This window comes from Limanda limanda, chromosome 15, assembly GCF_963576545.1.
Source record: "Limanda limanda chromosome 15, fLimLim1.1, whole genome shotgun sequence".
NCBI lineage: Eukaryota > Metazoa > Chordata > Actinopteri > Pleuronectiformes > Pleuronectidae > Limanda > Limanda limanda.
In genome coordinates, this window is record NC_083650.1 from 3,876,980 (window position 1) to 3,894,581 (window position 17,602).

The following is a 17,602-nucleotide window of genomic DNA, read 5'->3' on the forward strand; positions in this document are numbered from 1 at the left end:
GACAACAACTCACAGAATCAGCGACACAACCTTCTCTCAGTGAGGAGAGTTTCTCCTGCACACGACCAGTTCTCCTGATTGAGGTTCGACTCCTTTCACCATGAAAGCATCGCGACATTTAAAGGCTCAAAGTCAATTTGCACATCAAAAGCAGCGGCAACGTTTTTTTTTCTGCATAATGACACAACAGCAGTGAGAGAGGAGGGGGGGGGCAGAAACCAACAAGTGCATTTAAACACAATGGATCCCTGTGGAACGAGTGTGTGTGTTTGTGTGTGTGTGTGTGTGTGTGTGTGTGTGTGTGTGTTTGTGTGTGTGTGTAATAACGAATAACAACAGAGCATCATCATCACTGCTCACGACCAACACTGATTTCTCCCTCGTGACTGAAACACAACACACTGAGGAAAAAGTGCATCGCAACATTAAAGCAGCGAAAGAGAGACTTCGGGATATTACTGGTGTGTGTGTGTGTGTGTGTGTGTGTGTGTGTGTGTGTGTGTGTGTGTGTGTGTGTGTGTGTGTGTGTGTGTGAGTCAGGGTCAGGAGTAAATATGAAATGATGCAGCATCTGTTGGGGCTTTAAGTGATATATCATCCATTCCACTTCGTTTAGCGTCACTTCGTCGGAGCTAATTGACTCGTGAGCGGAGCAATAATTAAGGGGAACGTTCGTGTTTATCGTCACGGCGACACTCATTAGGCAAAGAGACATTTTTCTTTCACCCTTCACAACTATGGATGGGGGTGGGGGTGGGGGTGGGTGGGGGACCAACTCTGCTGCTCATGTGCAGCAGAGTGAAACACACACAGCTAGGCAACCATCGACACACAAATACAAATCACACACACATGAAGATGAAGATCCTACCTCTCGTCTCCGTGACGCCCAACACGTCTGCTTGATCTTCCAAACCACGGCAGCGACGAGTAGCAGTGACAGGAAGCAGCTGGGAAGAGGAGAAGGTCAATCAATCAATCACCAATCAATAAAGTCCTCAGAAGGTTATGAAATATACAGTTTAATCAAGTCGACTCAAATGGGCCAAACTGATGCAGCACATGTCTGTGTGGTTCAGGTCAACGGCTTCCAATCAATGTGAATGTTCCTCATTGTCATGATTCCAAATCACTCTTCATTCACCTCAATATTTATCTCAAGGAAACATAATAAATCTTAAAGTTTGAAGAGATATCAAGTTTTGGGGAAATTATGCAATTTTATTTCTAGAATATTAAATTTGCCTGCAGTATTTGTTCCTGGTCTGGAACAATAGAATCTTTGCCAGGGACAGAAGTGGAAAGATGGTCGGTGTGGACAGTGAACAAAAAAATCATTGTTGCCTCATGATTCATGTGAGATTTGACTCCTGCTAAGTTCAAGCAAGACCAAACTATTTCCTAATCATGATACTCGTGCTCCCATTTGCTCCCACTTTTAGAAGAAGGACATTTTATCCACAAAAGACACATCTTGACATTTTCAAAGTAATTGGGCAAGTGTATTTTCCCTCTTGGCCTCAGTGAGCTGAAGATGCAACAAGAAGAAACATGTCTTTTTCTATTTAGTCATTTTGAAAACATGCTTGTGAGTCTCACAACCATTACACAATTATCAGGCCTTTTCTTGACATTTAGTCTGCACTGCAGGTCAAGTGTGTTCAGATAATATGAGATTTGAAAAGGTCTTTTATGAAAGAACTGTGTCCGACCTCCAGGAACAAGAAAGAAGCTCAACCCACATGTCACTGTCCTCCAGCTTCTGTTGCCGCTGAGCGACGATTACAAACCATAGAAACATTCTCAGGAAGTTTGTGGCCAGATACGAAACCGCAGTGACCACGGGCGACTCGGGCTTTCAGGACAGCAAAGGGCAGCGAGAGGTCAACAAGCCACACGACGCCGTCTAACAAAGAACAAGGTCTCGTGCTACACACAGAAACACACACAGATGCACACTCAGCTTTAAAGCTGGATGACTGGAGGGTGAAGCTATCAGACACAAAGCTCCTCTCTCAACCAGAGCTTCTGACAAGAGCTGGAAACGAGACAAACCAAAGACTTAACGACAGGAAGCGACGCAGAAACTGCTGAGGACGGCAGCGACCAAACAATCGTCCTCTGTGAGTGTGTGTGTGTGTCCTCCTGTGTCTTCATGTGGGGACAGCAGCGTTGTTAAGCTGTAATGAGCGTGACTCCCTTAGCAGTCACGGCCTCTTCTGTCCACGCTCGACCTCTCGCCCACGATCGGTGACATCACAAGCAGGAAATCCCCTCGTGATGAGGACAAGATGCTGCTGCTGCATTCTGGGAACTTTAAACTCTCGCTGTCGACTCTGAGAAAACTTTCCTCAGACAAACTTGAACTTGTTGATACTTTAACTGTTGATCCAACTCGACGAGACTTTTCAACACCACCTGACCATTTTTTGAAGTAACAATATAAAAAATGAAAATGCAATCAAGGTTTATAACAATAACTTAATTTTGTTTCTAATCTTATATTAAAAGTTATTGCATTACTATGATAAATGATGTAACTTTCTACCATATGGTTTTAATAACCATAATAAAAATATAACTATTTCCAAAGCAGTCCCCTGAACAAGGTAACTAGGGGCTTTACATAATAAATGGGAATGTGACAGACATTAAGTGTTCGATTACAGATAAGCGAACAGGGAGTAAGTAGCTCTGTTATCAAACTGGGCTTTAAAATCATCTTAAAATCATCTTAACATCATCTTAATATCCGCCCTACACTTCATTATTCATCCATTATCTCTAACTCTAATCCTTTGAGGTGGAATCGACCCTGGACAGGTGACAAATAGAAAACAACAACCAATCACGCTCACATTCACACCTATGGAAGATTGAAAGTCTCCAAAGTCTCAAATCAAACTAAACCTTTTGTTTCAGTAAAGCACAATGAATAAATAATGTATGTTGACACTAAACATGGCGTCACAAACATGGAAGTTATTTTCTGATCAATATAAATATGCTTGAAATCATCTATAAGTTAAAGAATTATTCTGACTATGTTTTTAATTATCAGAGTTGAATCATTAGGATTTAAAAGTTGATCATCAGGAGAAAAAACAGTCTGACAATAAGTCGTTGGTTATACATGTGAAAAAAATCAAGAACAGTTCCTCTTAACCTTTAATATCTCTATTTGTTCTGCATTGTTGTGTCTGCTCAGTCTAAACCACACATCCTGATTTGTTGGATAAAGCTGAGCCTGGTTTTCCTCTCGTTGGTCTGATTCATGCACAGTTCTATGATTCTTCTGCACATTATAATAAAACCGACTGACTCTTCACAGCGATGCCCTTTTCTCACACAGTAAATTCGCCCGCTGTTATTATCTACAACATATTACACATGCAGTGTGCAACTTTCCCTCCAGTAAAATACAGCAATAAGACTTTTATGAGCTGCGCTTTTTGTGCATTTTATCTTTACTTTGTTTTATTTGTGTTTTTAGTTATAGCTGCTGTTTTCAATGATATAATTTTCAGTGAAATTTACCATAAAGTTTATTTGTTATCTTCTGTGCGATGTTACAACCGTTTCTGATGATAAAGGATTTTCATTCAACAGTAAAATGTCCTGCCTCGGTGCAAACATTTATCACAACCCATTAAACCTTTTGTTTTATACGAAAACTACACGTCTTCCATACAAACATCAGATGAAACTGTAGATCTGCACAGATCCAGCTTTCTTACAGAAGAGAAAAACAACTCGTGACAAACATCCCTTCTTCCTTTTTACTTGTTTATCAATTTCCATATCTCTTATTGTTGTTTGTTCCAAAGCCACAAGAGAGATCTTGTTTTAGAAATGCAGTGTTAATGAAAATTATTAGAAAATAAAAAGTTTAAATATACTAGGGCTTTCCATCCAAGTGAGGCACCAGATGAGTAGATGAAGTGTTCAGCCTCATCTCACTGTCATGGAAAACTACAACTTGATTGAGCCTGAAAAAATACTTCCAACGTCTTATTGATATTTTCGGAAACAGCCGGGATCCCACTGCTCCGAATATTCACCAGAGAGAAATCACAAGAAAGACAAATACACTGAATTACTCCCCTGCAAAGATTTCCCTTCCTCCGTACGCACACCACCCTCCGCTGGCTGAGTTTCAAATCCAATCAGGCCCAAGATTCCACATTCACTCTGTGATACCTCAGCTCGTCATTAATGGGCCACGGGGCCAAAGATAAGCCATCAAACCAACGGAGCGCGCTGGCTAATTGTCGCTATTACCACGGCATTAGGGACGAGGAGGGAGGGAGGGAGGGAGGGAGGGAGGGAGGGAGGGAGGGAGGGAGGGAGGGTGTGGGGGGGAGGCTGGAGAGTCTGTGGGTTTGTCAACACTCCACTGAGCTTCATGATTGGTTCAGGTCGAAGATGGTTTCAGGTCACAGCGAATCAGACGATTCTACGAGCAGCGGGAACACGCCTACAAACAGGTGAGTGAGGATCAGTGTGTGGTTATGAGTTAGGCTTTGTTTTTAGTTTTGCTAATTTTGATTAAACCAAACCAAACCATTTAAAACACACAACCACACACACACACACACACACACACACACACAGTGAAACATCCGAGCCCCGGCGGGCAGAGCAGAGGAAATCAATAAGCTATTCGTTGAACATGAGCCACACGTGCGTAGTTCACAATCGGAAACAGCTTTTCATCTGCACAACCAGCAAATCAACTTGCAGCGTCGAGCCTGACCAATCAGAGGCCTCGAATCCTGACAGGGAAGCTGCAGGCGCTCGACTTCCAACGTTTTACAACGTCGAAGTTCGTCTCTTGTATCCATCAATGATCTGTGTCGTCCAACTCTTTGTATATTTGTCATCTTTCACGTAATTTCAGTAAATGAGGACGTAAAGTTTGTATTTGAAAAACCAAAGTCACTGGGTGTGTTCATTTCTACATGTTTAAATAAAGTTATTGGAAGAATGAGACAAATAAAAGATAATCACACAACTGTCCTCGTTCACCTCCACAGAGACAAACCCTTGTGGATGTGAGCGAAGAAGACAACGCTCATTTTGAAAAGAGGAGGATGTGATCGGAGTCTCACGAGCCAATATGTGCCGAGTCGCTTCTCTGCTGTTCTGGAAAAGAGAGAGAGGGGATGTGATTGCTAATTAGGAGAGTGAGAGCTAGGAGTAATTGGACAGAGCCGAACTGCAGTGTCACCAATTAGCATTTGAGACTGTGGAGAGCAGAGACATAAACGCTGTTTAATTACGGCCATTTTCCTTTTTTTCTCTCGCCTTCATTTGGAGATGAGAGCGGAGGGAGGGAGGGGGGGAGAGATGGAGGGGGTGAGGTGAGGTGGGTTTTTTAAACTTTCTAAATCTTTGTGGAAGACAATTTTACAGTTAATCAGGGACACGCCGGAGGTGGAATCTCAAAGCAGCTGCGTTTAATTTCCTTTAAAACAATATTATACCAAACACTAAGATAAGAAGGAGATTGTCCTTTGGGCTTTTACAACATTGTTCTCAGAATCCTGCCACAGCTCAGATTACGACGTCGGCAGTGAAAGTACTTTTTGATTCTGTTCTATTCAAAGAGCAGAGTCTCACATATGGAAGACATTTTTTTCTTTACACAAAATATATGTTTACTTTTAACAAGTTTCAAATTGACCAAAATAGGTTTTGGAGAAATCGACCTGAGCCGAGGAGCTTTAGTTTTAAATCACACTTTAGTCGACTGGAGAGGAAAACACAAGTTGTCGTTATCAGACCTTTAAGCCAAACACGTGTAATTGAGGTTTGATATTTTACAGTTTAACGACGAACTTTATCATTAATAACTTTAATTACAAAGAAATCTAATTTGACTAAATATATGGAACTTAAATTAAAAGTACAAGATAACATTTACCTCTTCTCTTAGCTCTGGAGGAATTTCTCTTTAGTAATTTAACACAAATTTCTTAAGCAGCCAAGGTCGAGTGCAGTGACTTCATCTGAGCTCATTGGGTAAAAACAGATTCCTGTGGGCGACTCCAAGTGTTTCAAACACAAGATAAAGTTTTATTTTGTATTTTAATTGAGGATTTTTTCCTGTTGTGTTAACGCGACAACTATATAACTTAAAGAAAGAAATCCACCTTTTCTGCCATTGAAAACAAAACATAGACATTATATAACTGAAGCAGTAAATAAACCAACAGCAAATAAGAAACAGCCCTGTAGTCGTAACACATAACCTTTTCTTCTCGGTGCAGTGCAGGAGAGAGCAAGCCAAACACACCAGTGACTAACACACACACACACACACACACACACACACACACACACACACACACACACACACACACACACACAGAGGCATAATCATAACACCAAACTCTCCCGGCAAAAGTTGACGCTGTCCCTTACTGATGACATCATCCCTCCATGCTGGCCTAAAGGTCGCTGATGCCCAGAAGCCGGCCCAGGGCAAAAAAAATAAAAACCCTCACATGGCAACACTCACACACAGACACACAGACACACACACCAACACACACACAGAGAGAGCGAGCACAGGATGACACACATATATGCATGTGTGCATGTACATATGTACAATTGGGTCCTCAGGTCTAAATGGTACGAGATGTTTGTTTGCAGGAAATCATTTTAACGAGGATTCACTCACACACACTCACACACACTCACACACTCAGACAAACACACACTGTCCGGTGTCACTGCTGAGTGGCAGGATCTTGCCTGAAGACAGTCGACTTTATTCCATATTTCTTTCCCAAACATCCCTCCCTCATTAGACCCAGTGTGTGAGTGCAGGCCTGGGAGCTGCAGCACTAACGTCTCTCACCGCGGCCTGAAGACACGCAGAGCTTTGTCCGCCTACTTCCTGTTTGATGGACTCAGTGTGGGTAAAGATGGAATTCATTATCAACATTTCTGATTAACCGAAACCACAGTTTTATCAAACAAACGTCCTGATTCACAGAAGGACAACTGAACACTGAGCAGCTCCAGATCGGCTCCAGCTCCGTTACAAGATCCTGGAGTTGCCGAACATGACATTAGCTTCTTTTTTTTTCCACAAACCGAACACACGCAGCTCGGAGTCGCCCCGTCGTTTCAGCTCGCTGCTGCTGAGCAGATGCGGACGAGTGCCAGAGCTGTCGGCGGGGTGAGAACCTCACCTGAGGCTCCTGCCACCTGCTATAACTCAGTGAGTTCAGGTTGTGAAACGAGCCTCCGGGACCTGAACCGCTGAGCAGGAACTAGCATGTGGGGAGCAGCTGGAAGCTCTGCAGAGAATAAATACAGCTCATATACTGTAAATAAGAAAAATAAGAAAACTTACCTGAAGAAGGTGACGAAGAACTGCACCAGGTCCATGATGCTGTTGTGCTGAGAGAAGGCGATCTGTGGGCGGAGAGGAACAGAAACAGAAAATTCACAACTTTTAACAATATTATAACTGAGTTGTGAAGGATTTTTATAAGCAATGTTTGTAAATACAGAGGAAAATGTGTCTGAATATAACATCATTAATATTACATGTCTTCTGTGACATACCGATGACAGTTTCCGAGAGCAAAACATGACGTCTTCAAGAGACAGAACTCATCCCATTTAATAATTTCATGTTGGTTCCTTTTGCTCATCTCTTGCAAATCGTTGTCATTTTTGTGTTTTCACCCCATATGTTGTTTATTTGTTTGTTGGCAGTAGGAGTAAACAACGACTGAACAGATTTCCATGAAACATGAGCTGCTTTCAGACCTGCACTGAACTCTGGAGAATCTACAGACGTTCTCCTGAGAGGCTGAGAACCTCCTGCTGAATTGTTCATGTGTGAAAGAGAACGTTTCTGGTCTGTGTGGATCTCATCATATCTCAGTGTTCCTTCATTTCTTCCTTTTTTAAAATGTTGTACTAATTTAACACAGCGACTAAATCATAAATCACAACGACAAATCATATATATATAAAGTGCTGTTGTCCACTTGCTGTTGGCGTACATTAACTGCCTAAAAAACAGAATAGTTCACTAAATGTATTTAATTATTTGAACACAATAATTAAAAGCCAGAGGGTTATAGTGTTTAACACTATTCAACAAAACAGATTAAGCCAGATGAAGGTGTTGAAAAGTTCTGGACTTGGTTTTACCAAACTCTAATACACATTCTTCAAAACCTTTTCCTCAACCTGAGTTACAGAGCTGCATCTGTATGTGGTTGAACATCTATTTTTCACCTAAGGCAGATGCTAAGACCTCTTGCATAAGGCCAACCTCTATATTCTCACATGTTCTCTATCTCCTCCTGTGACACGCAACCAGCCACCACCACATGGTTTGTAGGTTATGATGAGATGAGCCCGAGAGAAAAAGGCTCCTGGCCCTTTGTGCTCTCCAGTATTCTGCAGCACTTTGTTCAATTGAACTCCGCCAAAGCTGCTGGATGCTGCAGCGCCGCTAAAACCCCCTGACTGCACCATCCATCATCGTGCTGGGCTGCTGCTGCTGCTGCAGTGTGTGGCCCATGTGCTTCCCACAGCCACAGATCTGAAACATGTTGACTCAGACATCCGCAGGGATTATTAGTCTGCAATTCATGTTACCTCCTATCGTGGACGTTTTATTTTTTTTATCTCAATGAGTTTTCCCTGGTGGAATAAAATTTAAGTAAATACATTAAATAATTTAATAGGAAATGGAGGCAGAGAACTCAGACATGCATCTCAAAAGCTGAGCCAATTAAACCGAAAAGCATCTGCATAGCAAAGACAACGATGGCAAAGTAGCAAATTGTCTGTTTTTCATTTGGATGAACGGAAATTCAAAACAGAACGAAAAACAACAAGCAACTAAGTAGGATGTGGAAAAAGGTTTCTCCCTCTCTGTATGTTCTTCACATTGAAAACACACCATTAAATACAGTGTTAAAGGAGAAACATCTGCTCTTATTCTTATTAAATATTAAATTACGTCATGACTGTAAAATGTTCACATGATCTGATATTCAGAAAAAACAGACTATCCACTGCTGCAGCTCCTCTTTTTAGCTCCTGTCTCCTGTTCTTGTAGACTCTTATTAGGGGGCGTGGCCATACTCATCACTAGACATGCGTTTAGTGGAATGGAAATATGATCAGATGACATCATGGGTTTTTTAAACTATGCAGCACTTTAACATCTATCATCATATGTCGCCTCTGAACATATTTTCACTTCACACATCCACAGGAAAAGGTTCCTCACCTAAACCCTCACCATGTATCTCCACACTCTGTCTTCAGCAGTGTCTGTGTGTGTGTTTATGTGTGTGTGTGTGTGTCTGTGTGTGTGTGTGTGTGTTGTGTTCACTGCACAGTTGTGTCTCTTAGCTTGTTTGTGCACATGTCAGATTAAGTGAACTGCAGCCGGCTGCTCCACAGCCAAGCTTTGGCCCTCAGCTCCGAAAACTCCTGTCCGTGTTAAGAGGATTATTTATCACAGACATTAGAATTCTTTTTTTTACATTCACTTCTCTGCCCTGTAGGAACAACACACAGCTGAGTTCCTGCTGGAAGCCTAACGACCTCCTGATGTTCCCACTGAGATACAGAGGAGCAGCAGAGCTCCAGGACACAGCCGAGCCTGTAGTGTGATGTCGTGGCTGCAGGTGAACACATACAGAGAAAAGCTGCTGCAGCAACTCCTGCTGTTTGGATGGAGGTCGACTCAGTGGTTTTTATTCTATGAAAATTCAAGTGCAACAAACACCGACTGGGTCAAGAAGCGTCTTCTCGTTTCCACAAAGTGTCAACGTCACGTAAAATCGATATCAGGGCAGGACAGTTCAGGGAATTCATTCACCATCACGTCTTTTTAGTAAATAAAAGGGAACTTCATTCATTTAAGTCTCTTATTTTTGTCAGAGCAGGAGCACAACTGAGTCACTTCAGTTAATCAACCTCATTAAGTGTAGCTAGCTAACATTGGCACACACCAGGGAATTTAATCTATTCCACAATCTGAGATCTAACTCCTCAGTAAAATGTTGTAAATCAACATCGACATTAACTCATACACGTATAGAAACAACAAGTGGAGTCGCCCTCTGCTGGTCAGAGAGAGAAGTTTCCACATTGTCACGCAAAGTCGCATTTTGTTGAACAAACGATCTACTGAAATCAAACGTGTTTTTATAATAATCTCACCTTAAGGACTTCAGGAGTTTAAAAGTTGGTCACCTGACCACAAAAGTAACTTAGAAATAGAAAAAAACATGTCTTTAATTAATGTAAATTTATCTTAATTAATCAAAATGAATATTGAAGTATAAATATGCTGCTTGTTAAAACAGACACGATGATTCAGCTTCCAAATTTCTGTGCTTCAGGACATCAGCTCTAACACTTTGTTGTTTATTTAGCCGTCAGATATTTAGTTTCTCTCTTGGGCATTAGAACAAGGTTTGGGACCTCTAAGTTCTTTATAAAGCTTCAATAGAACGTCTTAACACATTTTTTAATCGAGCTGTTTCATAAGAAATCAACCGTGTCTGGAAGACCTGTAATCTTTCATTCATATTCATTTCAAATCAAGAGCACAGTCGTCCTCTTTCATTTGAATTGGCTTTAAAAAGTCCTCACAGTCTTTCACGTTGCTTTGAGAAACAAACAGACAAAGATGAAGCGAAACAGTCGAGGTCACTTATGTGCAAATTAGCATCTGACATTATCTGATCCTCACGGGAGGAGAAAAGGCCAAAGACCTTTTTCTTTTAAGATCCCTGAGCAGCAGTGCAGCTAACAGGTGCCATTAAATATAAAAACCACTGATCACAGGCATCACAATACATGTGACAGCAATACATTTCAAGCCCGTTCAACATGGGGATTCCTCTAAATGGCCCTAATAGCTGCAAAGGCTTTGGGTCTTTGTCTTTGGCGAATCCTCAGAGACTCGTTGGGGGGAGACAGAGAAACAAATGGAGCAGAATAGGATTAAAGAGGTTTACGGGCGATTGTGCAGCAGGTAAAACGGCCTGACGGAGGAAAAGCTGCAGAAAAGCTGATTTTAGGTCCAGAGGGACGAAGCATTAATACAAGCATCAGGGAGAAAAGAGCAAGGCTTTGCATTCAGGTTTCCAATGCAGCAAACCACCCAAAGACCATACGAACACTTAATATGACGTACACACACACACACAGACACACACACACACACAGAATATACACGCAAATATACAACAAATACATGCATACACACATGTTAAAAAACCCAAAACTATTTATAAGAGTTCAGACACAAAAAAATGGGTTAAAATTATACTGAACATTAAATTCATCCCGTGAAAGTTTTTAATCTAACACACACACACACACACACACACACACACACACACACACACACACACACACACAGCAGCCAACAGCCATCATTTCAATTTACAACAACTGCAGTCGTTAAACACAAATATAATCAATAAGCTGTTTAGACCACACCCTCCGTTCTACTCATGACCCGCACCACTGCAGACTCACACTCACACACACATAAACACACACACACACACACACAAACGTGTCTCACAGCATTACACAAAGACACGCATGAATTCAAGCTTCATGCACACAGGCTGTAATAAGGATGAATAAATTACCACAGAACAATGATCCTGAACAACATGTTTTGTTTGTGTCCATCTATATGCTCACAATAAATGAAGAAAATAAAAAATATATATATTTCAAAAGGTCCAATGGTCTTTTTAACCCAAAATGTGTAAAGAACAATAAAAAAAAGAATACAGAGGACTTATTTCCTTTGGTTCCCAGGAGGCAATAAAGCTTCTGATAACTTGTTGGATAAGTCACGACTAATAAAGTTTTATGGTTCAATGCTTTTAAAACCCTCCTAGTTTAAATAAAGTTGGGAAGATGTTTACAGTCAACAGCCTCATGCTGCTTTTGGGAAACAGGATTCAGATCAATACGCTGCAGAACTTCACGTGTACCTGAGCATTTAATACATGTTCACTGTAACTGACATAAACAAGCTGCTAATGCAATAGAGATGCAGTTTAATGTGGAGCCTGGAGCTTCTGCAGCTGTTTTACTGTAGCTGCCGACGTGGAGCTGCTTCTGATACAAAGGAAAATCTGCAGGGTCAGAAGTAAATAACTACAGCTGGGAATTCTCCCGAAAACAACCGGGCCATTATGACACAAACACAACAGCACTATTCGACTTCTATCGAATGTAATTGTTCTGAGATCAGAGGTCAACTGACTGTTCATGGCCAGTATCTTCTTTTGAATCGAGACAGTAGAACTCCAATTACGCCGAGAAGGAGTGTGAGAAAGAAGAGGAAGGTAGTGAGGCAGGCAAGGAAGAGAGGAAGAGGAGTGATGTAAAGACGACTCCAAGGACCCCCGGTTCCACAGTCAAGTCATTACCGAGGGCCTATGGTGGCCCTCTGGGGACATAGCAGGAGCTGTGACAGCACTGGGATGCCTTTTATTTCCCTAACCCTGAACCCAGGATTGCTTGTTAAAACCTGGTATGAAAGAAAGTGTTTAGCTAATCAATAAGAAAAGGGGTGGGGAGGATAAAAGAGAGGTGGGAAACAAAAAGAAAAAGAAAAAGAAATAGAGAGGGAGCGACAGATGAAGGCAAAAGATGAACAGAGAGAAGGAAGGAAAAGCAATTATTATTTCCTATTTTCACTTCTTTCTCTGTTTACGGATTCAAAGTTTCCACTTGCGCAGTTCTCTGCTCCATAATCATAATTTATTATATAAACCCTGGATTTTAGTGGAACGCACATATTTACCTCTGCGAGATAACAAAAGTATTTGTGCATTTCCCGGGGAATGAGATGCACAGCACATTCCCCGTCTGGATTTGCATTTTCATGAGGACCTAATGACCAAAGTGAGGCAGTTGCCAAGTGCCGCCTCCACCTCCACGCGATGCAAATGAGTCCGGCTCCGCCATATGTGCACACTTGTTAGAGAGAGCTCACAGATGTGGCTCCTTCTAACAGGTGCTCGAGTTCCACTTCTGCATCTTCCTGCAGCAGCAACAACAACAACAACAACAACAACGAGGATAAAATCCCAGGACGAATACTCCTCCACTCGTCACTTATTAATCTGATTGTTGGATTGGTTGCACCTTTTGATTTGTGGATCGTGTGATGTCATCATCCAGGTCGGCGTGCACGGCTCAGCCGCTCGCTAATCGACCTCGAATACAAAGTTGAGTCTCATCAAGCAGCCGAGTGACTAGTGTTCACAAAACCTCTCCTTGGAAAGTTTGTGTTGCTCGTTCATCATCATACACATGAATACAAATAAAGTTAAAATATGCAAATTATATGAACAAATCCATTTATGTCTTTATTTGGTCAAACTAAACTGACAGTTCAAAATTATATTTCATATCATATAATTTCCAAGTAATACATGTTGTGTCTGTTTATCTTCTTAACAGTTTATATTTGTTTGTCTCTATTTGTAATAAAATGTTTTTATATGTTATATTATAGGTCATATAACAAACAGCCTTTTATGACATTTTTTGCTGAGTGTTTGTTTTCCGGCGTTTACAAGCTAAGCCTCAACTTGATTTTACACATCGGATCATAATCATTATTTAATTCGAGCATTAAAATATAAAGTTGTTCAGACACTAACATTATTATATCAATAGATGCTGGAATCCTTCAGATAATAATGGTGACGAGAGAAAGTTTATTTAATGATGTGGATCGCCCCCTGGTGGCCGGCTGCAGTCAGGTATCAATTAACTGGCAACTCCTCCATGTTAGCATGTGTGACATGAGCCCCAAATATTATAAGTTATTTGACTTTATTAAAAGAGACTGACTCCTGATTGGTCGGGAGCATGTCTGCACGGGACCACGCCTCCAATCTAAAGGGGAAAGTACAAAAAGACAGTGTTCTTATATTTTAGCTTCATTTTTGTCCAATTGGAGGAAGTGGAATTGCGTCGTCCATCTTTATTTAGAGGTTATGATTCGACGAGGCCATGACACAAACTCTGTGTTTATTCCCACAGCTCCGGCCCAATTAGTCCCGATGTTGCTGATGACTGCTGTCGACTTCCTGTCCGGTTAAATGGGCACTCAGCCTCGGCGGCTTCTCTTTCACCCCATGACACACGATCCAACCTGATAGATGCATTAGATAGACCCGCTCCTCCTCCTCCTCCTCCTCCTCCTCCTCCTCCTCCTCCTCCTCCTCCTCCTCCTCCTCCTCCTCCTCCTCCTCCTCTGTGTGTCACATATCTGATTAGGAGAGGCATCCTATTTAATGATGCCGGGCGCAGAGGATAAATAAGTGACTGAGCGCCGGGCGGCAAATCAAATCAACAGACCAATCACACCAGCCCCCGAGTTCGTCTGCCACAAAATGGCTGCTCACCTCTGGCAGAGGGCTTTTAATCAGCCGGCCTGTAGGCGGTGATGCACGGCGGAGGCGTAGCGAGCGAGGGGGGGGGAGAGTGAAGGAAATACACACAACAGGAACTGCTCAGCAAACATGACAAACGAGGAGCCGTCATTTCAAAGAGCAACTTGTTCCTTTTAACAGCAAAGTGAGTTTTGCTTCCTGCCGTCGATTTGAATCGTCTCCAAAATACAAACAAGGACCAGATCAGCGCCGTCAGATTGTTACACAACGTTCATGTTAGGATGAGATTTCAGGCTGAATTAAAAAACCAGGATTGCGGTCTTGAGCTCCACAATTTCTGACTGAACAGTTAATTCTTTCAAAAACAAAGATGAGGAGTGAAACTGGGTCATGTTCCCATCGTGTTTGTGCGCTCGATCAATAAATCATGAGTTCTTGATTAGAAACGAAACCGGGTCAGTTCTGGTTTGTGGGAAAATGGTGTCAAAAGGAACAAATTACAGTGATGAACTGAATCTGCTTCTGACAGACTGCAGCTTGTTTTTCTATTGATTGTAAAAGTTCATCATTTATGATTTCTATTGACTTCAAATGGGAAGTCGCTCTAAAATACAGTTGGGAAGAAAAACATTAAAATCAGATAAACTAAATGAGACTTCACAGACATTGTGTTTATGTTTTTAGATATGAAATGATTTCTTTCATAAACAGCAGAGATCTGCAGTTATAGTTCCAACATCTAATCCTGGATGAAGCCTGAGCTGCTGCTGTAACACTTCCGGAGCCGTCAGGTTTAGGTCTCCAAAAGACGTGAGGACGAAGGTGCAAGTTCAACGTGACACAAACCATCAAAATCTTTTCCAGCAGAGCGACTGATCCTAACACCTCTGGCCCTCAGCCCCCCCACCAGCCCCCGGGTCCTCGCTGACGTCAGGACGCCGCCGGGGAAACACTCACAGGTCACATCAGGGAGCGAGTGCGTATTACGCATGTGTGGCCACTCGTGGATTTAAACATTCCTGAGGACGGAGTTAGATTAGTTAACCAGCGAAGTGAGGACATGCAGCTTTTGAGGACATTATGATTCGTCTGGACGTCGTTTCTGAGGCTCGATTCAGGATTAAGTTTACAGGAACAGTTGGTGCAACTGAATTTAATCAAAATAGGAGCATACAAACATTTGGAAGAGGATATTTGGGGAGTTTTTTGGGTGATCTATCCCTTTAAGTTTGACGAATATATTTATCTCTGTGTTAGGTATCAATGTGACATTTCAAATATTGGAAATCTTTGTTATAGCAACTTCTAAAAGGAAACTTTAAATTACAAAAAAGTGATTTTCTTCCAAAACAACCAGCGATACACTGTTTTTTGTGTTTGATTAAGATGTTTTTCTTCATTACACAAATGTCAAGCTTCTTCTGTCTTGGAATATGAAACTGTAAAACATGATTAAGATCAAATACATGTCACCGAAGCTTTTGAGTTTTTCTGGTGAAGAAAATATGAATCAAACACAAAAAGTGATAACAACTGCAGCTCATCACTTCAACATCATAAACCAGCACAGGCCGGCTGCCAAAAACCAACATCCTTAAGGAACAGAGGGGGAAAAAGAGGAGAGCTCATCAAATGTTCTTCATATTAATATTTAAAACACCAACTGGCTTATACAGAATTTTTACCTCCGCAAACATAAAAGCACAGTGATTACACCTTTTATAATTTTACACTGGAGGTAAACAAACGTGAATAATAAAATAACGGCCACATGATGTATATTTACACTGTAATGAAGACACAACTAAAATCTGCATAAAGCTGCAGTGTAGCAGGAGTGAACAAATCTGTACATGATCTTTGCTCTGCTGAACAATTATAGTAAAATTGTTGTGTATCTTGAAAAAATTCAATATTTTACCTTTTATAGTGAACTGTAAATAAAGATGGACGACAAGTCTCAATCTAACTAAACCTTAACTTACCCACAGTTCACCTCTGACCTCTGACCTTAACAAGTGATAAGAAATGACATTTAGCCTCATTAGGGTCAATCTTTGGTCTTAAAGACGTAACAAAAACCAGTACACACACACACAGACACACCCACAGACACATACACACACACACACTAAAAGGTTATTTTAATAAAACTCATTAGATTCTCCAGCAGTGTCAGATAAATGTATCTCCCATGTTAATTACTGATGTGATTAAATTACTAGTTTATGGATTTTCATTTAGTGTTAAATCTACAGTCGAGGCAGCATCAACGTTCGCTGCACAAACATCAGTTACACAATACATAAAGCGTCAACAATGTCATCACTGCTGCAGCTCCAAATACAACAGACTGAAAATAACTCTCTTCTACGTTTCAGGAATCTGAATTTCACAAGTTATGATTGTGGAACAGAATTCACAGTGGCTTCGATATTCATGATGATAACGATTGTATTTATCATACACAAGTCAATGAGAGTGTGAGCTTCATCAACCTCACAAGTGAAAAAAACTAAAATCTGAGAAGCCAGAAAAATAAGCAAATAGATTGAGGTTCATCCTGTTGGAGGCATGAACGAGATCAGGAATAGTTCCACTAACTGACTTTCAGATTATAAAGATTATTAAGTACTGTTGGGCAAGGCCCAGTGATCTGACATAGAACAAAGAGTCGTAAAACCTTAGGCCAGGCTCGGGTAACCCCTTACATTTAAAAATCCAGCATGTGGCCCTTATCACCATGTGGCAGCAGGTCACTTCCTGGGTTCCCAATGTAAGCCCGCCCCTGGGGGCCAAATCCTGACAACTCAATTGGCCGGGGGCCACACTGACCCCTGACCCCTCCTCCCAGGGGGGAGTCACCTAGAACATGACTTAAATAGGCTGAGCTCACAGAAACCTCTCTCTCTTCACTCCGATGCTGATGTGACAACGGGACCCCCCCCCGGGGTCTCACCAGTTAACCCAGCAACTTAAGGAGGAAACTAACTTCTTTCTCTCTTTCCTCCGATGCTGACGTTCCCATCAGGCCCTTTCGGGTCTGTCCAGAGGTTCCAGCAACTTAAGGAGGGAACTACTTTTCTCTTAACTGCTCTTTTTCACTCCAGCACTGACGTTCCAGTTAGGCCTCCTCAGGTCTGACCAGAGGTTCCCGTTGCTTA

At 41.6% G+C, this 17,602-nt stretch overlaps 1 protein-coding gene across 1 annotated transcript in view; it reads right to left on the minus strand.

The window, feature by feature from the left end:
- atrnl1a (attractin-like 1a) overlaps nucleotides 1-17,602 on the minus strand; it is a 182,918-nt gene that overhangs the window by 69,666 nt on the left and 95,650 nt on the right. Inside the window, exons 26-27 of the mRNA XM_061087743.1 lie at nucleotides 7,370-7,431; nucleotides 872-950 (exon numbers count right to left, since the gene is read on the minus strand). Of these exons, the coding sequence (XP_060943726.1) occupies nucleotides 872-950; nucleotides 7,370-7,431 (141 nt within the window). The remainder of the gene's footprint in view (nucleotides 1-871; nucleotides 951-7,369; nucleotides 7,432-17,602) is intronic.